At 44.0% G+C, this 25,037-nt stretch overlaps 1 protein-coding gene across 6 annotated transcripts in view; it reads right to left on the bottom strand.

Moving 5' to 3' along the window:
- Positions 1 to 25,037, bottom strand: part of LOC105470265 (myosin light chain kinase) — a 272,694-nt gene that overhangs the window by 136,884 nt on the left and 110,773 nt on the right. For all 6 annotated transcript variants that reach the window (XM_071092340.1, XM_011722063.2, XM_011722065.3 and 3 more), the window contains one exon: positions 1,196 to 1,403. In XM_071092340.1, coding sequence (XP_070948441.1) covers positions 1,196 to 1,403 — 208 coding nt within the window. The remainder of the gene's footprint in view (positions 1 to 1,195; positions 1,404 to 25,037) is intronic.

Raw genomic sequence — 25,037 nt, 5'->3', positions numbered from 1 at the left:
TTTATAAACTTCCAGGCTTAGAAAGGCCGGGAAGGGTCAAGGGAACCTTGTGTTACTTCTGATGGGCTGACAGACCCCATGTCCTTCCTCATATAAAAGGCTTTAAATATCAGCCAGGAGCCTGAACTAGAGATATTCTTTCCAGTGGAGTGGCTTCAGCATGGCAGAAGGACACACTAGTAGCAAAAAAACATTTTACTTATGGTCCAATGCTTCTCCTGGAAGTTTTAAAGTTAACAGAATTTTTTAAAGTACAGAGCAGGGAAAAAGACAAGAATATTAGGTTGGTGCAAAAGTAATGTGGCTTTTGCAATTACTTTTAACTAATATGTTAACACATTGATGTGTTTACTTCCTACATATTTTTCTGAGCTACATAATTTTTAATAATGAGCATGTATTATTTCATAATGACGCTAAAGATGATGTTAATTATGATAAACATTGTTCATTCATTCCTCAAATATTTCAGTATCTACCATGTGCCAGGAAGCTTTCTAGATGTTGGAGATAAGGCAAGGAGCAGAGAAAGTCCATCTCCTCCTAAATTTTCCATTTAGTGGTGCGGGATGAAGGAGACACTGCAGTGTGAGATGGTGATACGTCCTAAAAGAAAAACCTCGAGTGGGGTGAGAGGATGGAGAATCATAGGACTGGGATGGTCAGGAAAGGGCCTCCAAGAAGCGGACATCTGAGCACAGACCTGAAGGATGTGAAGGGAATGTCAGGTGAAGGGCTGAGGGAAGGGCTCTTCCTTTACAGAAGGAACAGCGAGGGTGAAGGCCCTGTAGCCTTGCTCAAAGAAGGGCCAGAGGCGGGTGTGACCACAGTGTGCTGAGCAGGCGCAGAGTGATAGAAGATGGGTCTGAGAGCTAGGGAGGGGCCAGATTGGGTGGGGCTCTGTAAGACCATCCTAAGGAGTCCGATTTCAGCTGCAGTGTGAGAGGAAGCCAGGGGAGGGCTCAAGCAGGAGACAGGTGATACCTAGTTTGACAAACATTGTCTCCTGGATGCCTCCCTTGTTCGCAGGGACCACATCTCTCCCATTAGATTGGAAGGTCCTGAGTTCAGGGATGGGGTGTGTTTTCTCTTGTCAGTTCCTCCATCCTTCAAGAGAGGGCTAAGGCAGGAGCTGCAGGCCTTGGGGAAACTGAGAGCTCAGCTCCCTCCTGGACTCAGGCCTCCTGGAACTCACCTTCTACTGTCAACTCCACTGTCACCTGGCGAGCACCACTGCCATTGGTGGCTTCACAGGTATACTTTCCCCTGTCCTCCTCGTGGACAGCATGAATCACTAGGCTGAAGGTCCCCCGGATGCCGCAGTCCAGCAGAAAGCGGCCCCCACTGGTGATGGGTTGCCCGTTTCTGTGCCACGTCACCTGGGGCTCTGGGTAACCCCGGACCTTCAAGAAAAAGAAGAAAGGGTAAGAGCCTGTATTTCATGAGTACTCTCTCTGTGTCAGGTATTGTTCGAGTGCTTTACATGTGTTAACTCATTTAATCCTCATAACACCCCCATTTCATCCTCATTTTACAGATAAGGAAATCAAGGTACAGAGAGTTTTGGCAATTTCCCAAGGTCTCAAAGGTAGAAGGTGGCAAAGTCAGGCATCCTGGCTCCAGAGCCCACTACACAAATGACTCTCAAGCCCAGTAGCATTTTAGAATCATCCAGGGGAGCTTAAAAAAAACACTAGTGCCCAGGCCCCACCTTAGACCGATTAGATTAGAATCCCAGGGGGCGAGGACTGAGTGTAGGGATTCTAGACCAGTGCTTCTCACGCTAACATGCTAATAAATCACTTGGTGATCCTGTTAAAATGCATATTCTGCTTCTACAGATCCGGGCTGTGGCCTGAGATTCTGCAGTTGGGACAAGCTCACGGATGCTAATGATGTTGCTGGTCCCTGGAACTCACCTTGAGAAGCAAGGTTCAGGCCCTGCACTGCCCAGCACGGTAGCCACTGGCCACAGGTAGCGATGGAGCACTCAAAATGTGCCCAGTGAGACTGAGTTGCACTGTAAGTGTGCATTACACACTGGGTTTCAAAGACAATACAAAAAAGGTCAAAATACCTCAATAATTAAAAATATTGATTAGATGTTCAAAAGCAGTATTTTTGATATGTTGAATTAAATGTATGAGGATTCATTTCACTTGTTTCTACTTTTTAATGTGGTCACTGGAAAAGTTACAACTACACCCAGGCCTTGTGATATTCCTGTGGGGTAGTGCTGCTCTAGACCACTCACCTTTCTCTAACTGTTGTTAGCAGCTGACATTGGCTGAGAGCTAATGCTAAGTGTTCAGCACTTCTGTAAGTACTTGGCTCATCTGAGTTTCCTTTTTTTTCTTTTTTTTTTTTTGAGATGGAGTCTTGCTCTGTTGCCCAGGCTGGAGTGCAGTGGTGCAATCATCTGAGTTTCACAGCAACCCAATCAGAGAGAAGACATCTCTCAAAAGAGGGGAAAATGCAGAGATAAATTCAAAGGAAATAATTTACTTTGAGTTTTAGAGAAAAGAAGTTCCCCAAGGGCCTTCAAACACCTGAAACTCAGTAGGCTCTTCAGAATTAACGCATCTTTGGAGGAGCAGGGTTCAGAATAGCTCACTAATGCAGAGCCAAGTACCCAGAATTGAGGATTTTAGCACTGGAAAATAGAAGGCAACATAGGAGCTTCCTGAGAACAAAGTTGTTTGCATTACGAAATGGTGGTAGTAACAGTTTTTATCCATGCATCCACTTCAAGAAAAGAGAGAATGAAAATGGATGAAGCAAAACCAAAATTCACTGAATGACCCCAAGATTGCATTTACAAAGAAAGGCTTCACTGATCTGCAGCAATAATCCTCCTCCCACCCCTCTGCAAGGTCACAGAGTCATGCTATATTGACGCATGCGCACACAGGCCTGGACATCCAAATACTGTCTCTTCCCTAAGCACACTAAGGGAGGAAAGAGCTATGCTAAAAAGTGTCAGTCGTTGTCTTTGGACTGTGCTCAGTTTCCTTCCCAGGTGTTCAGCCCCTAGCCCACCCTTAGACCAGATTCTCAGTAACCAGGATGCAGATTGCTTCCTAAGGAAGGAAGCCTTGAATAACAGGGAAAACTCCCAAAGTGAACAATCCCTCTTTGATTATTCCATATAGTCACCCCTCAGTGCCAGTTTGTGAATCTCACAAGACTGCCTTTCAAGCTTCAGTGAAAAAGAAACAATAATAAAACTCCAAATCAATATCGTCCATCTTATTTACAATGTCTGGAAACAAAAATATATCCCTTTCCTATCAAAATCTAAACTGTACTCATGACAGAGACTGAGTACTTTGGAGGAAATCCTGAGACTCTGGAGTGGATTCCCCAAAAGACATGTGAACAACGCCTAAAGCCATTGCAGCCTCACCAAAACAAGTGTTCCAGACCTTAGGCTGAAGGGTTGAAGGAGACCGCATCCATCGGGATACACAGGGTCTCAGCCACTGTAATATAAAATGGTGTGTTAACAGCTGTTGTCTCTGGTTGGTTAGGATTGTGGGTGTCCTCCTCTTTTCTTTTTAGTTAACTATTAGTTTCTGAGAGTTCTGCAATAGTACACCTGGCCTTTGCAAAACAGAAAAAAGAATTGTACTTAAAAAATACTTTTCTTTTATATCAGTGTGCTGTATAATGAATGTATATAGCACATTCATTAATTTATTAAGGGCCTCAAGGAATTTAAATCTAGCAGTGGAAATAAAAGAACTATGCAAATAAATGTTATGCATGTTTGAAGGTGACAGAGGTCATGCACCCATATAAAATGTCATCTTGCGGCCCTAAAGGCAGAAACGTTCAAGCAGGGGAACATCAGACAACAATTACACTGTTAAAAGCATTCTTCTCATGTGAAACCCTTTCCTACAGAAGGAAGGCCCTCAGGACTCTGCATACAGTGAATCTGCAAACCATCATTGTCTTCTCCTGCACTCCATTAGGCAGGGCTGGTCTACCGTCAGAAGATGATCACACGCAGCCTCCTATCAGCTTCAGAGAACAGGAGTGCCAAGCACCTAGGAGGAGGTAAATCATTAACTGCGCAAAAGGCATCCTGGCATTCCATTAGTAAGCACACTGGCCCCCTGCAGCAGGGCCAGCTCTGGTGGCTCACTGGGCTCTGGGGCATCAATGATTAACTGGGGACATTGCAAACGTTCCAGACCTCAGGGACACGATCCCTCTGTCTCTTTCTCTTTTCCTCTCACTTTCTACACATACCCCAAGCTTACCTCTGAAATGCCCTCTTAAAATAAATATTTAGGGATTTGAAAATATGCTGAAACTGGCATCACTTAAGAAAGTTGCAGTTCACTATGATACTTTTATAGCACATTGGACCTGAAGCAAAGGCAGGAATTTTTGTGACCTTTTCAGTTCCAAGGTCTGAATGATTTGCAACTTTAATACCTGCCCTCCCAATATGGAAAATCAATCCATGTTTACTGTCTGCCGCTACCCTGGGCTTCTGGGTGGTGAAGGAATAAGCCTGGGTTCACATCCTTGGGATGCATGACAACAGCCCTGCCCTCCCAGCTTGCCTTATCTGCTGTCATCACAGGCCTTCCACCAAGAAGTCACAGCAGGGATTTGTACAGTCAGGATCTTCATCGAGAGCACAGTAAAAACCCTTTGATCACACAGTTTTCAGAGGGCTGCCATGTATAGACTCTTACCTGACTCTTGCAGCTATGAGGGAGATGTCTTTGGTTTAGATACACAGAAGCAGAACCTCAGACAGGGCTTCAGAGACCGCTGCCTGCAAGCCCTCACCACACTCACAGCAGCTGGGGATGGGCCTAATGAAGGCGCACGGGTGGGGCACCAACAATGTCCACAACAGCTCGCAAAGCCAGTCATATTACTGGGCCCTTGCAGCCTAGAAAAGAGGCCTGGAGAATTAGATGGTTTGCCATGATCACACATGGCGGCTTAAATGGCAGATTGGAGACCATAATTTTGGTTTCCAGGTCGAGTGGTTGTCTCCATGCCTCATCGCAAATTCATGTTTTTTGTGAGATAAGTTCTGTAAAACCAAAAGTATTAACAAGCGTCTATCTCCAAGAGACCCTAAATCCCTTATAGGTTAAAGCAATAGCTGCTCCCCACTTTTGGAAAGTGTCAAATGGTTCACCAAAGTTATAATCACACCATAAGCAAGTCTTGGGCTACTCCCTTGGATTCGCAGTAGGACAGGATTGGTGCCTGCCAGGTGTGTACCTAAGACACCCCTAGGAGAGTCAATGTGGTACAGAGAGGCTAGCATGCAAGCCAGGGCCTGGCACACTCTGGGCCTGGCTTGGTGTCCCAGCTTTCTTGGGTTGTAATTCCTTCCTTTTATTAAGGAGGGAATTGCCTTTGATATCTAAGTTTCCTTCCATCTCTGAAGTATTATGGTTTTAAATGGTGACCCACTTAGCTTCTTAGGGAAGATTCTTTCCTTTCCCCTGCATTCTCCTCTGTGTCCAACCCATAGCCTTAGTACCCTCTAATCCTTCATATGAGAAAACCAAGTAACCACAAGAAGAAATGCTCACGAACATGAATAGACAGCCCTGAGTTTTCACCACAATGAGTTTTGGAAATGGGCCCAAAGAGGGTCACTCTAAGGAGAGAATCGTATTCTTGCCACAGTAACCACATTTAATTGGAGGTTGTGTTCTCGAACAAAAGCCGGTATCAAATAAATCAAGGGCATAACCAACAACTTGTCATAAAAATAAAGATATAGTCACCATAACCCCTATAATAATTTTAAATAGTAAAACTGTGCTCCAGCTTCATAAAATGTCCTTAAAACCCTTTATGGCCTCAAAAGGCCTTTAAAAGGAATGAGGGCTCATTCTGTGCTTGCTGAAGGTTGAGGAGAAACCTGAGCTGCAGGCAGGCAGCAGGCAGCCGCTTGGCCGCTGCATTCTACCTGCCTGTCTCACTTGAGAGGCAGTTTCCAGAACCTGGTGCTGCCTTGAGATTTACTTAATGACTAAAAGCAAAACATCTGTTGGAGCACTAAGTGTTTTGGTTTTGCTCTGATGTATATTAAGGGCTTTCAACTTATCTCCAGTTGCTTAGGACAGGCTACCATAGCCTGGGCTCAAAGCAGTGGCAGATCCTTTGTCCCCATAGCCCCTCCAAGACTCAAAGCCACATATCCATCTTCTCAAGCTTGGAGAGTAGCAGGAAGGGGGTGACTGTGCTGATTCTGCAGATCTGCTGCATGTCTTTTGCGTCTGGCAGGGCCTGGTACAGTGCACACACTACAAACCCACACAGCTGCAGGGCACAGCTGCCGTGGGCCAACTGCAGACAGGTCAGATGAGTAGGAAGAAGGAACTGAGGCTCTACCCACGTCAGGGATGGAGGAAGACCAGTAAGGAGAGAAAGCAGGATTGAGCTGAGGCCAGGGAGAAAACAGACTGCCCAGCAGGGCACTGGGGATTGGGAAGATGCACCAAGAAGATATGAGCAGTGAGCTGAAGAATCTTTAGGGCTGGGAACAACAGACCCAAGGGGCTGTCAATGAATATTTACTTGATTGTTAAGTAACTGAATGGATGCTGGGAAAGGCTGGACCTGGAGGAGGGGACATTAAGGAACTCTTCTGGATGGACATCTCCCGTAAGCTGACAAAGTCTCATTCTGCAACACTGTCTATGTATTCATGATTGCTGCCTGCCTGTAGCACATTACTCTGAACTTCTTACCCTGTTACAAGTGTTGTTCCTCCTATGACAAAAGACTAGAAGAGGACTGCTGACTAAAAACTGAAAAATAGCAGGAAATAAAACCAATGGTGCTGAGGGATTCACTGAAGAAGAATCTATCTTCTTCTGCCCCATCTGCAAGTATAAGCTCACTCAGATAATAAATGGACATGGTTGCACAAAAAAAAAAAAAAGGGAAAACATTAACACCCCAAACAAATCAGACCACAGAAAAAGTCTATAAAACTTACCTCATGGGTATGTTATGAGGGTGAACAGTGAAGGGTGAGCCAGGGGCATGGCATGACCAAGCTTCGGAGCCTGCGTCTGTGTCAGCAACTGGCACTCAGCCCCATAAGCAGGCAGGCACTTAATTAAGGCTTTGAATAATCCCATTGCCAACAGTCAAAAGCCTTAACTGAACCCACAGAACCCATCAGGAAGAGATCATACCAGCTAAAAACAGCAATTAGTGAGAGGCTTAAACTGCTGGGCACTCCCCACCCCAAGCCCAACTTGTAAACCAGTGAGGACAGAAGTGCTTCCGTGGAAATTAAACCAGCATGCAGAGAATCGTTCCTCTGAATGGCTCAGCAAATGCCATGTGGGTCTCCAGGGACAGACGCTCAAAGTCTCTTTCTCTGTGATCAGCCACTCTCACTTCCTATGGCATGCTTTCTTATCCTATGACCCGAGACATAGGAATCCCTGCACCTCGACATCTGCAAAGCTGACGACTTGCTTCTGTCACTGAAAACACAAGGCAAGTTATAGCTCTGTAGCTGGGGGTTACAATTCAAGCCCTTGTGGACCGCTTAATCAAAGGTTGCTTTTATCTAGACCAACCTTATCAACACATGCAACTTTTTGATTCCCTTTTCAGGATATAAGCATCTAAAACCCTTTCGAGAAGCCCAACAAAGACACAGATTTTTATTTTTTATTTTTTTTCTGAGACAGGTTCTCACTCTGTTGCCCAGGCTAGAGTGCAGTGGCACAATCAGCTCATTGCAGCCTTGAACTCCTGGGCTCAGGTGATTCTCCTATCTCAACAACCTCCCAACTGGCAGGGACTACAGGCATATGCCACTATGCCCAGCTACTTTTTTGTACATTTGTAGACATGGGGTTTTTCCATGTTGCCCAGGCTGGTCTTGAACTCCTGGGCTCAAAAGATCTGCCTGCGTTGGCCTCCCAAAGTGCTAGGATTATAGGTGTGAGCCACTGTGCCCGGCCAAAGACATAGAATTTTAAGTGTAATGGGCAACCTCTCACGTTGATACTTTCCTTATTCCCTTAAATGCATTGTTTTCCCCTAAATGCATTTCATAGCAAAACAGGTCTCCTTCTGGTTTAACTCCCAGCCCTTCTGGGACAGTTGTGGGGCTCCAGCCTCTCCGGAACCTCTACACAAAACTTTGGGATTCTGGCTGTACTCTCTCTCGCCATGGGTCTCCACGGATACCATGTCTTCAGCTGGAGGAGCAAGCCCAGGAGATCACTCTTCTGTGGCAGCTCTCCAGTTTCTGCTACCAAATTGAGATGCACTCTCAGACATATTAAGTATTAATGAGAGGCATGTGGCATTGCAGAGGTTTAACAAATTAATGCTGTGGTTTGGCATGGTTTTGATTTGCTAGGCTCTCCTGCCTGCCAGTGTAAGCAGCATTTCTCTCCTTTGGAGGAAGTGCCCCCTCCCTTTCCATCTATTATGTGTGAGACCCAGTGGGGATGCCAATTGGTAAAATGCCTCCTGGCTAAAGCACTTGGTCTCAAACAATGGGCATATGTTCCAAGCCAGTCAATGAGAGATCTTCCCTACAATTTTATCTTTGAATATTGAGAGACCAAAGCTCTTTTCACAGAGACCCAAAACTCGTAAGATATAAGACTTAGGTTATCTGCAGTCATTTTCTCCCAACCCCCATTATCCATTTTCTTGCCTCCTCCCAAAAGGCGGAAGCCATCTGCAGAATAAGAGCTGATATATACAGTGAAGAGAAGAAATGGAGACAGAGTTGACAGAGTTGTAGTAGACTCTGGACCCACTCAGGTATATGAGACAATACATCTCTTTTGCTTAACCCAGCTGGAGTTTCTGTCACCTGCAAAAAAATGTCCCACCTACTTACTTCAAGAAGGTATATGGCCTTTGGAGTCAGACAGATCTACGTGCGGATGTGGGCTGTATCAATCATCAGCTGCCCGACATTGAGCATGTTACTTATTTGGCTCTGAGTTTACGTAACTGCAAAGTGGGGATGATACCAGAATCTACTTCCATGGAGATGTATGTATGTATGTATGTATGTGTGTATGAGACAGAGTTTTGCTCTTGTTGTCCAGGCTGGAGTGTAATGGCACAATCTCCGTTCATGGCAATCTCTGCCTCCCGGGTTCAAGTGACTCTCCTGCCTCAGCCTCCCGAGTAGCTGTGATTACAGGCATGCACCAGCACACCTGGCTAATTTTGTATTTTTAGTTGAGACGGGGTTTCTCCATGTTGGTCAGGCTGGTCTTGAACTCTCGACCTCAGGTGATCCACCCGCCTTGGCCTCCCAAAGTGCTGGGATTACAGGTGTGAGCCATCACGCCCAGCTGAGAAGTTTACAGTTAAATGAGATAGCACATGTACAATACCACATTAATAGATTCTAAAGGTTAGACTCTTCCTCTCTTCTTTTCTTCAAAGTCAATAATTTTTTTTTTTTTATAATGAGGTACCCTAAACTCCATTTCACTCCCAGCTTTGTTAATGGCATGAAACTACTTCTGCCCTAAGAAATATCAGAACATATAAACTTCTGGGCTTGGTATACCTCATGTTACACAACTTGTATTCTTAGAGACAACTTCAAGGCATCACACTCTTAACTAGGTAAAAATCTAACACTTTAACTGAGAACATTCTGCTCTGGTTGAATTGGCTTATTATTTTTATTTAAAGACCGAAACCCAATTTGAAAAGTGATCTTTGTTTTTATGTATTATTAAAAAACACATTTTAAAACAAATATCCAGTCTGCAGTTCTACTGTGCCATTACTCCACTCCCAAAATACCATTTGAGCCTTGGAGACAGAGACCATCCCCTGGATTTCTGCCTCACTGACTAATGCAGCCCTGGAATTTCAAGAAGGATGGGTGAGTGTCAGGAAATAAATCTGGATAATAAATCTGAAATTTTTAGCCAGTCATGATTGGACCTGGAGAGAGGGAGAGACATACTTCACTGGCAGTAAGGATGGAGCAGAGGGCGGCTCCCCGAACAACACAGAGACTATTACCCCTCCATGAAGACTCAGACACTGACCACAGATTGTTCTGTCTTATTTTCTGACAATTTCTGTTTAAAAGCAGGGGTGGGCAAAAGTGACCTGAGGTTCTCAACACCCTGAGAACATCATGACTTGGCTTCCTTGGCTTTGTTTCAGAATTTCTGGTCTCTGCAGCCTGTCTGTGTGACCCAACACCTGCTCCACGTTGGGTCGGAATCCACCACACAAAGCATGCATTCTGCTCAGACTCTCCCAGGTGGCAGCTGTGAGGGATGGAGTAGAGCAGGTGGGGCTATGAAAGCAGGATCTTTTATGCCACCTGCATCCACATGGCCAGGAGAGCATCTCTGTGACTCTGTTGGAAAATACCTGGCACAAGTGGCAGACGCAGCCTCATGAAAATGTCCCTTTAAGCTCGAATGTCTGCCCCATGTCCCGAGCTGCCCAAAGGCATCATGATTTGCATAGAGAATCATGTCAGAGAAGGAATCAAAAGTTGTTCCTCATGCCATGTTAGTGTCTGACTGGTCGTTAGGCTAAAAAAACAGATCTTTATTAAAACATTTTTATTCTCGACCAGACGTGGTGGCTTACGCCCGTAATCCCAGCACTTTGGGAGGTCGAGGCAGGTGGATTGCCTGAGGTCAGGAATTTGAGACTAGCCTGGTCAACATGGTGAAACCTCATCTCTACTAAAAATACAAAAAATCAGCTGGGCGTGGTGGTGGGCGCCTGTAATCCCAGCTACTCAGGAGGCTGAGGCAGGAGAATCACTTGAACCCGGGAGGCGGAGGGTTGCAGTGAGCCAAGATCACGCCATTGCACTCCAGCCTGGGCAACAAAAGCGAAACTCCGCCTCAAATAATATATATATTTTTATTCTCACCAAAACACCCATACACGGTTAAAAACGTGAATTGGTACTATAAGTCATAAGAACGCAGGCTGCCCTCCCACTCCCATTTCTACTTCCTTGAGGGCAATCACCTTCAACGCTTTTAGTCATTTCTTCTGATATTTCTTCCATTATTCCTAAACAACAGTCTTACACAACTACTAGTTTATTCTCTTTTCTTTTTTTTTTTTTTCTTTTTTGGAGATGGGGTCTCACTTTGTCACCTAGGCTGGAGTGCAGTGGCAGATCTTGGCTCACTGCAACCTCTTCCTCCCATGCTCAAGCGATCCTCCCACCAGAGCCTCCCAAGTAGCTGGGACCACAGACACATGCCACCATGCCTGGCTAATTTTTCATATTTTTGGTAAAGATGGGATTTCGCCATGTTGCCCAGGCTGGTCTCGAACTCCTGGGCTCAAGCGATCCGCCCATCTCGACCTCCCAGAGTTGCTGGGATTACAGGTGTGAGCCACCGCACCTGGCCTACTTTATTCTTTTTATTTTTATGCATTATCTCTGCTATGGTTTGAGTGTTTTTGTCCCCTCTAAAGTTCATGCTGAAACTTAATCATCAATGCTACAGCAATAGGAGGTGTGGCTCACGAGGGCAGAACCTTCATGAAGGGGTTAAGTGCCCTTTAGAATAGGGCTTGACGGAGGTAGTTTGCCCCTTTTTGCCCTTCTGCTTTCCACCATGGGATGACATGGCATTCATTCCCTTTGGAGGATGCAGCAACAGGTGTTCTCTTGGAAACAGAAAGACTGGTCCTCACCAAGTGGTGCATTGATCTTAGACTTCTCAGCCTCTAGGGCTGTGTGAAATAAATTCCTCTTGTTTATAAATTACTCGGTCTGTGGTATTTTGTTATAGCAGCACAAACTTTAAATGGACTAAGACAATCTCTTAAGTTCTCTATATGGAATGTGAACTTCTAGCTCTCAAATCTGCCCCCACATAAATCCATCCCTTACCCCCGCAAAATGACATTACACATTGACATGACAAAAATTGTGGTCTTCACTACATTCTAACTTTGCTCACTGCCATGCCACATAGTATATTACAAGAAATATCTTGAACTTTTTATTTTCCTGGAGTTAATAACTGCTTTACTTTGATTTCCTTAGTTTTTTAAGGACTCCAACTTCTTAAGAGAACCATAAATTCTTCTCAGTAATGGTCAAATGCTCAGATAATTCATCAGTTGCTGTTATTGTTTTCTCCTTTAGAGATATCCCTCCTGGAACATTTTGTCATCCTCCTCTAATCTAAACCGGATGTTTTCTGGGCTTGATGCATAGTGGTCCTGGGACATTCCTTCACCATCCTCTTGGAAATTTCTCATTCTATGCCACCATTCTGGTAGAATACCATTTCAGTAGTTTCCTAAGAATGAACGGATGGAAAGTTAAAAATTTTTAGATCTGGCATTTCCAAAAGTATCCACATTCTACCTTTATACTCAACTGACATTTTGTCTGGAGATGGCATTTTAAGTGGAAACCTTTTTTTTCTTCAGAACTCTGAAGATATTGCTTCGTGGCATTTGAAGGCAATTCTGGCAACCAGTGTTGCTGTTTGAGAGCGATAATGCCACACTGACTCCCTGATCCATCATCTGTGACCTATTATGTGTGTGAGGTTGTGTGTGTATTTTCCTTTCAAACTCTTAGAATCTTTTCTTCATTTTGATATTCTAGAATTTCATGATGACCTGACTTGGCGTGGGTCTTTGTTCACTGTCCGTCAGACCGTTGGTAGATACTTTCATTACTGGCAATGCATGTCTTTCAGTTTTGAGGAATGTTTGTGTTTTGAGAATTCTCTCTCTACTGTTTTCCTTGATGTTCTCTTCATGGAACGCCCATGAACTGGACGTGAGCCCTATTAGACTGACCTACATTTCTTTTCACACTTTTCCCACCTCAGTCTTTTTATTCTCTCCAGGAGATTTCTTTGACTTTATTTTCCAACTACTATATTGAATTTATTATTTTGGCTATTATTAACTTCAAAAAACCCTTTTTCAATTTTTCAAAATTGTTTTGAATTGTCTTCTCTTCTTGCTTAATGGACATAACATCTTATCTCTGAGGTGAGAGAAACTTCTTTGAAGTTCTGTTTCCTGTAGTCTTCTGTTTCTACTTGGTTCCTTGTTCAGTTCTTTATGTCTGTTCCATAACAGAGGATTCCCTTGGACATCCGATGATCCTTTACTGATTTTTCCTGTATGTAAGTGAGGAAATACGAAGTTCCAGGTGTACAGATGGGACCTGTCAATGTGTCAGACCTCATGGTAGAGGGATTGAATATTAAACATCAACATCAATATCTGCAGATCTTCTCCCTTGAGATGATCAGTTTCCATAAAAAGGCATCTTCCTAGTTGCTGCTTTGGTGGTGTGGGGTGAAGGGTGGGTACAGCAATTAAGTCTGTCTAGCAGCATTTAGTACGCTGAGTGAGGGAAGACCAAGGTGGGGTGGGAGGGTGAGTTGGTTATTTTCCACATGCTGACTTTCACTCAGCGCCTCTCCCTTTTGAGTGCAGCGCCTCGCCCTGTCTGCAGCTGTACCTCATGTCCAGGATGAGAGCTGGTTAGCTTCGGCCTCTCCGTGGAGGAGCTTTCGGTCTCCTTGGGTGTACGGGAGGAGAGAGGCCTGGGGCATGGACTACAGGGGGGACCCGGGGCCTCACTGCTCCTTATCAGACCTTTCATCTTCCAGTTTTTCAGCTTCACTTTGCAACCTAGGCTCTGGAAGTATGTCATCTTCCAATTTCTCAGCCTCTTCAGACATTTTCTGGCACAAACAGGCTTACTTTCATCATTGCTCACTCCCCTAACCACAGGCATAGTGCAACAGAAGACTGAAACCCAACTCAGCCAACCATCTATTCACATGCCATCATCTACCAGTTTGTTCACATCTCTCATTTGCTGTTGTCTCTCCTCATTCTCTCTGTCCTCATAGGTTTATAAGTTTTCATTTTCTTTCTTTAAAAACTCATCTTAAGGACACCATTATTTAAAAAAAAAGCAACAGAAAATAACAAGTATGGGCAAGGACATGGAGAAATTGGAACCCTCGCACACCGCTGGTGGAAATGTAAAATGGCAGAGTTTTTCAAAAAATTAAAGTTCAATTATCATATGATCCAGCAATTCCACTTCTGAGCATATACTTAAAATAATTGAAAGCAGGGACTTGAACAGAAATTTGTACAACCAGGCCAGGTGTGGTGGCTCACACCTGTAATCCCAGCACTTTGGGAGGCTGAGGCGGGTGGATCACCTGAGGTCAGGCATTCGAGACCAGCCTGGTCAACATGGTGAAACCCCATCTCTACTAAAAATTCAAAAATTAGCCGGGGGTCGTGGCGCACGCCTGTAATCCCAGCTACTCGGCAGGCTGAGGCAGGAGAATTGCTTGAATACAGGAGGCAGAGGTTGCAGTGAGCCAAGATTGTGCCATTGCCTCTAGCCTGGGCAACAGGGTGAGATTCCATCTCACACACACAAAAAAAGAGCTGGGCGTGGTGGCTCAAGCCTGTAATCCCAGCACTTTGGGAGGCCGAGACGGGCGGATCACGAGGTCAGGAGATCGAGACCATCCTGGCTAATACGGTGAAACCCCGTCTCTACTAAAAATACAAAAAACTAGCCGGGCGAGGTGGCGGGCGCCTGTGGTCCCAGCTACTCGGGAGGCTGAGGCAGGAGAATGGCGGGAACCCGGGAGGCGGAGCTTGCAGTGAGCTGAGGTCCGGCCACTGCACTCCAGCCCGGCGACAGAGCGAGACTCCGTCTCAAAAAAAATAAATAAATAAAAAAAAAAAAAAAGAAAGAAGGAATTTGTATACCCACATTCATGACAGCATTATTCACAACATCCAGATAGTGAAAGCAACCCAAATGTGCATCAACAGATAAATGGACAAGCAAAATATGATATATGTGTATAATGGGATATTATTCAGCCTTAAAAAGGAAGGTTATGTGGTTTGGCATTACATAGGGAAAAATTTAAAAAGGAAGCAAATGCTGACATATGCTACGCTGGTGAACCTTGAAGACATTATGCTAAGTAAAGTAAGACGGTGACAAAGGACAAATACTACGTAATTCCACTTACGCGAGGTACTCAGAATAGTCAAATTCATAGAGACAGAAAGTAGAATGGTGGTTGCCAGGGGCTAGAAGGAAAGGAAGTAAGAAGTTATTGTTTAATGGGTATGAACTTTTAGTTTTACAAGGCGGAAAGGTTCCAGAGATAAATGGTAGTGATGGTTGTGCAACAGTGTGAACGTACTGAGTGCCGCTGAACTGTCCACTTATAAATGATTAAAGTGGTAGATTTCATTTTATGTATATTTTACCACAACAAAAATGTCAGTGAGACAATATATATAACTCCATTTCTGAACTCTCTGTTCTGTTTCAATTAGCTATATGTTTATCCCTTTGCTAAATGTTACACTGCCTTATAATAAATAAATCAGACCAAAGCCACCTCTCTGTTTTGAAAATTTCCAATGAGTTCTCATTGTGCTTTGAATATGACCTGGTCTGCCTATTTCTCTCCACCCTCATTCCCCCTTCTCTGGCCCATGATCACACAGGCCTTTGCTCCAGGCCGCCCAGAAGTGGCTCGCAGCCTCAAGGCCCACAGCACATGCAGTCAGGGCTGTGGAAGAGGCGTGTGCTGAGGACCATGGGAGCACGGAGGAGGGTGAGGGCTGTGAGTTGTTGCTGTGAGTTGAGCAGGAAGGTAGAACCACTTCTTAATACAGCATCTGCCCCAGGGGAGCAGCAGTAGGGGTGACTTATAGGGCTGGGGCTGGTGCCTAAGGGTTTGTAGGGAAAGGGCGAACCCAGTTTGCACTAGATGCGAGATGGCTCCCAATAGCCCTGCCCACCTTAGGAGGGATCCTCGGAGACCCCAGGTTGTGAGCCAAGGCAGATTCTAGGTCATGCCAGCACATAAACAGCTCCTGCTGAACCAGAGTAGCTCTCCTCAGCCACTTCCACCTGAACTATTGGCTCTTGCCAACTTAGTTCCACAGGGCACCGCCCTCTCACAGGTTATTGCTCAGGAATTTTAGGGCAATGGCCCAGGAGTTGCAGAAAAGAAAAGAAACACATAGCAACAACGCTCCAATCAGGACCCATTGTGAGCAAGCCCTGCCTGTGGTTGTTCTCTGGGTATTTGTTGGTGGCCTGCCTGGGGGCTGGGGAGCACCAAAGGGGTCAGAGTCCTGGTTCAAAACACACATTTAAAGCAGAATTAGACTTCCCAGTCCATGCCACTGAAATCTCTTTTCTAAAGAAGCATCTGGAAAAATGGAGGGAAAAGCTGCCCAGTTATGTAGTAAAAAACAAAACTCAAACTTTCCTTTCCCCCTCCCACCAGCGTCCCTTTCAAGTCTGTGATCCTCAGGGAGGAAGGATTGGGAAGAAATGGTGGGGGCGGGGAACCAGCTGAGCCACCATTAGACAAAAGCAGCGGGTTGAGAAGCCGGCAGGTAGGGCTTGGTCTCAGTACAGACAACTGCTCAGACCACCCAGCTCAGAGAATTTCAGGGGCAGCGCAACCCATTCTTCTGTTAAAAACAAGTGCATGAGGCTGGGTGTGGTGGCTCATGCCTGTAATTCCAGCACTTTGGGAGGCCGAGGTTGGCAGATCACCTGAGGTCAGGAGTTCGAGACCAGCCTGGCCAACATGACGAAACCCCGCCGCTACTGAAAATACAAAAATTAGCCGAGCATAGTGGCTTGCGCCTGTAATCCCAGATACTCAGGAGGCTGAGGCAGGAGAATTGCTTGAACCTGGGAGGTGGAGGTTGCAGTGAGCGGAGGTTATGCCACTGCACTCCAGCCTGGGTGACAGGGTGAGACTCTGTCTGTAAACAAAAACAAATGCATGGCTGGTGCCAGGGCTGCCCTAAGGCCTTTGCTGCACTAAGCACATTAGCCATAGTGACCTCCAGGTCTGAGGAGTGGGGAAGAAGTAAGGATGGGTGGGTAGCAGTCCCATGGGGGTGTCAGGAAGTGACAGGGAGAAGTACTTGCTAAGGATGAATGATGCCTGTAGGTGCCTTCCGGGGAGGGGGCTGCTGAGAGAGGCCCGGTGGCTCTTGAGAAGATGACTTTATTTTGTGTTTTAAAAGGGTCAGCTTTGGGTTAGGTATTGGAAGGGTCTGCAAACTTGTTACACTCTAAAGAGTCCTCTTCAGCCTAAGAGAGCCTGGACTCCTACCATCACCACTTGGCTTCTAAAGGAGCCCCTAGGATCTGGGCACGCTGACCGAACTCCTGGCCTCTCAGCAGCAGCTTCTCACAGTGATCACTTGGCTGACACTGCTGCCCAGCAGGGCTGTTGCCCTAGAAGCGGAGGGGAACCAGGACAGCCCGCAGCCCAAAAGAAGCAGGAAGGTCTGGAGAGCCCTTCGACCCCAGCTGCAGGATGCAAGCATGAGAGCAGTGCTTACTCCAAAGCCTTTTCTAAGAGCTTTACAATTGGGTCCAGGGTCCCATTTCCAAGCTTGATGTTTTTCCCTTCCTTTTGCTGGACAGGGGGAAATGAAAAAACCAATGTTTCCCTGGCCCTCAGCTGCGTCTTCTGCCCCTGGGAAGGACTGCCATCAAATACAGGTGAGGGCAGAGTCAGAATTCTCAGCACTGACTGCTCAGCTATGTTACCTGAAGGGAAGACGCATTCAATAAGGACAGCCCTAACCTGAATGACTCACCCAGACCCTCTCTAAGGCAAAGACCCCTAACCCCATGCAGGGCTCAGGCCACTGCTGCTCCTGGCCCCTGGCCACAGTGGACCTAGTTCTATAAATACACCCAGAGATTGGGTAATGGGGACTCAGTTCTACCTCTAAGTAGGTAGTATTTGCTTGTAAGTCTGAAAAATAATACTCTAAAGCCAGGGCTAAATGCTGGTACAATCAAGTTTTACTTACTTCCTTGTCGCAAAAGGAGATAATCATAGTTCTATTTCTATTTGTCTATGGGATGTGTCATACATCAGATTTTTCCTCCTAATTGTGTCCTTTCGAAACATCTTCACCATACACTGTCTGGCTGTCTGGTGAACAGGATAGGGGCCTTAGAAATGTGCACTGCTGGCAGAGCCAAGCGAGGAGCAATTCCAAAAGGCCACACCAGTGCACTCTTCGCCTCTCTGCCTGCTCCTCCAGGACCACTTGCTCTGCCTCTAGAGAGCCTCCCCAGTTACTCTGGCTGCCTCTGATCTTGCCCTGCTTTCACCTTGCAGCACCTACACTATTACCTACGGTGATCACGTGTTAAAAATGAGTGCATGCTGATCTGATCACAGTGCACACTACTTAAAATCAGGCCCATCCCAGAAAATCTGAGACAACTAATCACCATGACATCACCTTCCACATTTCTCTCTGCCCTACACCAAGCACAGGACCATATTTTCCATTAAAAAAATCAGTACACATTATCTGACGAGAGATTTACGAGCAGCCTCCAGGTGCAAGAAGGAGTTGGTGCTATAAAAGTTTCAACATCAAAATACTGGAACTCCAAGCATATTTGGATGACTTTACTGGAAAAATGAGAATATTTTAAACCAGAATGGCTCATGACAATCTGAGGCGACAGCCCTTATGCCAGTAACACGGGTTATGTTTTTATTCATTCCAGGTATATTTGGCACAACTTACTGCAAGACTGTGACTTACTCATGAGAGGGAAACAGGCATTACACCTATTCTGAACTTGTCTCCACACTCAGCACGGCCACTTCCTTTTGGCAGCACTGAGTGGCTAGCTGACTGATGTCTCTCCCTCCAGTCTTTATATCCCAGCCTGGGTGTCACTTCAGAGACACCTTTGTTGATTTCCCAAACTAAGTCATGTTGTTATGCTCTCATTGCACCCCAGGATTTCCTTCAGTGGGCCTCATCACAGCTTATAATTCATCTGTGTGCACAGTTACTCCTGCCTGTCTCGTTGCACTAAACTGTAACTGTTTGTGGAAAGAGCTACAAAGCTTTGGCTCACCAGTGAACTACCAACTCCCAGTACAATGACTGGCACATAGTAGGTGATCAATAAGTATTTTTAAATTAATGTCATGGTCTCTCTGGTAGGTCCTAGGACTTCCTATTTCTCTTTTGCTGAACATTTTTATTCTGTTGAATTTATTACTTGAATGGACTACAAGGCTGCTCACGAGTACTAAAGTTGGCATTAATCCTGGGAGTATACATATTGGCTGATAGAATCAATGTTCTAAAAGAACAAAGTCAGGCCGGGTGCAGTGGCTCATGCCTGTAATTCCAGCAGTTTTGGAGGCTGAAGTGGGTGGATCACCTGAGGTCAGGAGTTCGAGACCAGGCTGACCAACATGGTGAAACCCCATCTCTACTAAAAATACAAAAAAAAAAAAAAAAAAAAAAATTAGCTGGGTGTGGTGGTGGGCACCTGTAATCCCAGATACTTGGGAGGCTGAGGCAGGAGAATCGGTTGAACCTTGGAGGCAGAGGTTGCAGTGAGCCGAGATCATGCCATTGTATTCCAACCTGGGCAACAAGAGCAAAACGCTTTCTCAAAATAAAATAAAAGAACAAAGGTCCGAATCAAGATATATTAGGAGAGAATACGTCTTGTGAAGGTTCTAAATCATCAACTAGACAAAATTAGGGTGGAAGGGCAGCTCACATCAAAGGAGCCAAGCATGAGTCTTTTAAACATGATTTAACCTTAAGCCGTATTAATAGAGCATGGTGTCCACACAGGGAGTGGGCAGTCCCATTCCACATGGGCATCACTGACGGACTGCATCCAGGTACAAGTGCCACGTGTTAATAGGATACTGAGGAAGGGGCTCATGTTGTGTGAGGGGATGATGCCCAATGTCCGGCTGGCACCTGGCAGGTGCTCAACAGATGTTTATTGAAGGAACATAAAGTTTAGTTGAGGGAAGTTGGTCTATTTAGCCTGGAGTAAAACACACCAAAAGGAGGGCACATCTGTCTTCAAATATATGATGAGCTCTTGTATAAAAGTCTACATGCTATGTAGTGCCAGAGGACAGGCCAAGGAGAAATGGGTCCAAAATTCTCCAGAGGCAGATTTAGGTTCATATAAGTAAGACCAACAATGCCTCAACAACCAAATGGACCAACTGTGACATGGTAGATCCCTGTCCCCAGAATGTTCATAGAAGGCTGGAGAGCCGTCTGGCTGGGATGTTGTCAGAAGAAGCCTTCCTACCCTCTAAGATGCCTTACAACCCCAATCCTAGTTTTCCAAGAATTTCACGGAATTGAGTGTATAAAGGTGAGAAAGACTATGGAATAAATATTCCATTTCATACTGTAAATAACCTTTGTGCTACAAATACAGAGCTTGGAATGATCTACTCCTTGAAGGTTTTAATGAACTCATCTATAAAACTATGTGGATCCAGAACTTTCTCAGGATGTATTTCTTCAACTGTTCCAGTTTTTTCCACTGAACTTTTCAGGTTTTCAACTTCTTTTTAAGTTAATTTTCTTAGAAAAGCATCTACTTCTTTCAATATCTTCAAATCAGAGTTTACCCTGAAAATCTCATTTTTATTAACTACAGATCAGTGGTTAGAGTCCCATTTCCAAATGTTAGGTGTATTTTCTGTTTTTCTTTGAATGGCCTAGTAGGGTTGGCCTATTTCCTATTTCTAAGACCAGTCCTTAAGTTGACTCCTAAATATTGTTTTTCTCTTTGTAATAAACTCATTTCTCCTTTTATATAAATGTTTTGCCTCTGCTTTCCTTTGGCTTGTTCTAGCCTTTGATTTTGTGAGTTGAATGATTGGCTCACTAATTTTTAGTAACTTTTGTTCAATGATAAAAGCATTAAAGGCTATGCATATACAGATGCTCCTTAATTTATGATGGCCTACATCCCAATAAGCTCATCCTAAGTCGAACATTTTCTAAGTTGAAAATGCATTAAATACAGTGACTCATCAAACATCATAGCTTAGCCTAGCCTCCCTTAAACATGCTCAGAATACTTACATTAGCTTACAGTTGGGCAAAATCATCTAACACAAGGCCTATTATATAACACAACATTGAATATCTCATGTAATGTATTGAGCACTGAAAGTGAAAAACAATGGTTGTGGGGGTACTTGAAGTACAGCTTCTAATGAATGTGTATCATTTTTGCATAAAGTTGACAATGTATAAGCTGAACTATCATAAGGTGGAAACCATCTATACCTCTGATATCGGCTTTAGCCAGTTATAAACTACTCAAAAGTTAAAACTGTTTTCATATCTAGTAGCTATTACCATTAGGAAAGGTATGCACACACACTTCACCCAGGAAAAAACTTAAGAAACATGAAGATCCTATATAATTAAAGTTTCAAAACTTTCTAAACAACATGTGAGAAGTCTTCGATATATAAAGAGAAATACTTTGTTCTTGTATTAAACGTAACCAGTAGGATTATATGATTAGATACGGAATGTTAAAAAGCTACAATTATTAAAACCATTTTGGTTCACATATTGACTAATGAAATAGTCCAGAAAAATCCTAAAACAAACTCTATACATAAGACTTCAGTACACAGTAAAGCTGATCTCAAACTAATGGGAAAAGAATAGATTATTCAGTAAGTATGGATAACTTGAAAAAAAAATCCTATTGAAGATTTCTTCCTCACATTATACACAGAAACATCCATTTTGATTAAAATGTTAAAAGTAAAAAAAGCTAGAAGAAATGTGGACATAATCTTAGAGATTCCAGGCATGACACTAATAGTGGAAAGCATAAAGACATGTGACCATTAAAATTTAAAATTTCTGTACAAAAGTAAACTTAGGATAACAATTAAAAGGTAAACACATTAAAAATATTTCAAATATATATGTAAAAAAGGTGAACATTTTTAAGATATAAAAAGTTTACATGACTAAATAAAAAGAACACAGAAGGAAAAAAGTAAAGGACAGGAACAAGAAGTTTCTGAAGTAGTAGCCAAACATATAAAAATGTTTAATTTAAAATTAATCAAGCAAATATAAAATAAAATGTGACATTTTTCATTTAAAAATGTGTTAATAGGTAAAGGGATAACTAGTGCTTATGAGTGTGAGAAAATTACATTCTTACACATTGCTGAAGGGAGGGTAATAATTTAAACTTCATTTTTCTTACCTATAAAATTAGCATAGTAATGTTGACCTTATAAGGCTATTTTTAACAATTTGGAAATAGCTATCCAAAGACTTAAAAAGATTCAATACTTCTATTTCTAATATCTCTTAGGAATTAGCAAAGATGTCCATGAAGATGGATATAAGTTTAATTTATTTAAACGATTAAATATTAGAAATCAAAGTATCAAAAACATAGTCTATTTGAAATAATTATAAGACCAAAATACTATATAACTATTAAGATTTATCTTGAAGAATTTTAAAGAACATGAGAAAGCATTAACTAAAAAGGGGCTGGGCGCGGTGGCTCACGCCTGTAATCCCAGCACTTCGGGAGGCCGAGGTAGGCAGATCACGAAGTCAGGAGATCAAGACCATCCTGGCTAACATGGTGAAACGCTGTCTCTACTAAAAATCCAAAAAAACAATTAGCCAGGTATTGTGGCGGGCGCCTGTAGTCCCAGCTACTCTGGAGACTGAGGCAGGAGAATGGTGTGAACCTGGGAGGTGGAGCTTGCAGTAACCAAGAGCGCGCCACTGCACTCCAGCCTGGGCAACAGAGCGAGACTCTGTCTCAAAAAAAAAAAAAAAAAAGAAGTACTAACTAAAAAGGCAGCATATAAAACCAGTTACTTAATATCCATAACGTAACTTTTAATAACGATATACTTTTTCCTTGTTACAATAGAAAAAAAATACAAAGGAAATCTACCAATGTGTAAATAGCTGTCATCACTGGATGGCGGGATTGTTTTCTACACTGTCTGTATTTCAAATCTTTTAAAGTATGGAACACATTTTACTTTCATGAACAATAAAAAAAAAGTTTTAAAATTTTACTGAAATTCAAATTATGCAAATTTACTAGGAGCACATTTTTAGAAAGTAAATAAAATGAGAGACTGGCAGTGACTAAATGTCCCTTCGAAGTGAAAGAATAAGGGAGTGGCATGCCATATTTGCCTTTAAGAAAAGTCAGCTGAAATCGACATGGTTGGTGAGTAGTTGGGATAAAACCAAATGGGCTTCAGCTATAGCAAAGCTAGCAGCCTTCCGATAGAAAAGCCTCTGCAGCAAAGGAGGGTGAGGCTTCCAAATGGACATATAGGAGGGCTGTGCTTTGAACAGTATCCTCATTCTCTAGCTGGTGCCCAGCAGGACAGCTGGGAGGACTTCAAAGGACAACACAGCCCATCCATCACACATCCAGTAGGCAGCCCACACCCCTGCCATGAAAACGTTGCACTGGTTAACTCATCCTGCAAGAACTCAAGTCAGCGGCTAATTTCAAAACCTGGAAGAAATACTGACTGGTGGCCTGGCAAATTCCTAGCTTAACTGGTTTCGATCTTTGAGATGGAGCCCCAAGCTGGGCAGAACCACTGCCTGTCCCCAGCTGAAGCTGCCAGAGCCTTTGGCAGGGTCCTGGGGCTGAGCTCAGTCCACTGAGTGAGACAGCTCTGGGGCATGGAAAAGCAAGGAGAGGCTGGGCGCCAACCCTCTCCCCAGCTGTTTTCAATAAGGCTCCACTTCTGAGGTTGCTGGCAGACCTCTGGAAAGATCTGAACCAACCTCACATAATGTTTTCCATCAAACCCACAATTAAGTAATATTCTCTTAACTCATAAACTGCATACAAAACCTTTTTCCTGTCACTTCTCAGCTCCCCTCCTGAGCAACCTACAAGCAGGTCAGGCAGAGGTTACAGCACTTTTGCAGGGTCAGTGGAGACTGCATCACAGGCCTCCAGAGGCAATTACTCCTCCCCCTGCTGTACAAGCATGGAGGGGGTTGGATGTTCGTTCTCGGGAAGTACAGGCTACATTATGTACGTCATTTGAGTTAATCCTCCCAATACCTCTGTAAGGTCAGTGTTACCATACTAATTTTATAGGTAAGAAAAAAAATCTCAAAGAAGGTAAGTAATTTACACAAGGTCCCCAAATTCAGGCTTGTTCCTCCATAGCTCACTACTTCTCAGGGGAGTCAAATAGAATCATGGGCAAGAAAGTTCCAAGTATCAAAAAGTTACGCCAAGGCTTCCTAGTCTTTTGACAAGATATTTCACCAGTGTCCCCGCAGGAGTATTCTTCGAGAGCACTGTTAAACACCACACCCTTATTTTGTAACTGAATAAATTACTGACCCTAGAAAGGCCTAGAATAAAACTGGCCTTCTTCATGAGGTCTTCTGCATGCTTCTTTCCTATATTTTTTGTTGCACATTTTATTGTATTAATATACTGACCATAGGGCATAGGGTCTTGTTCATTACTAGTGTTTGTTTATGCACAGGATAAAGGCTCATTGAGCACCCTTCACTGCTACTGTGCTAGACACTGGGGATGTAAAGAAGGTTAAGGATCTAGTCTCCTCCTACAAGGAGCGCCTACTCTAATAGCGGAGATGGAAAAGACAGATTCAACAAGGTAATTTTTTTTTTAATTTTAGAGATGGGGTTTCGCTTTGTTACCCAGGTTGGAGTGCAATCATAGCTCACTGAAGCCTTGAACTCCTGGGCTCAAGTGATCCTCCCACCTTAGCCTCTCAGTAGCTGGGACGACAGTTGCATACCACTATGCCCAGCTAATTTTTTTTATTTCTATTTTTTGTAGAGACTCGGTCTTGCTTTGCTGCCCTGGCTGGTAGTCTCGAACTCCTGGCTTCAAGAAATCCTCCCCAAACAACCTCCCAAAGTACTGGGATTATAGGCATGGGGTACCTCACCTGGCTGTCAGCACTGGCAGATCTTATGAAACAAATATAAGTTCAGGAAAGTGTGTGCATGCACATACATTTTAGTACTTCAATCAGGCGGCATTAATGAGCAAGAACTGAGTCTTAGCATTTCATGCCTCTTAGAACCCAGCTCTGTGTTCGTTGTGCACCTACTTTAGAGTCAGTACAATGGACGTGGCACCTGCC

The sequence above is a fragment of the Macaca nemestrina genome, chromosome 2 (genome assembly GCF_043159975.1).
Source record: "Macaca nemestrina isolate mMacNem1 chromosome 2, mMacNem.hap1, whole genome shotgun sequence".
Classification (NCBI taxonomy): Eukaryota; Metazoa; Chordata; class Mammalia; order Primates; family Cercopithecidae; genus Macaca; species Macaca nemestrina.
This window is presented reverse-complemented; position numbering and strand designations above follow the sequence as displayed.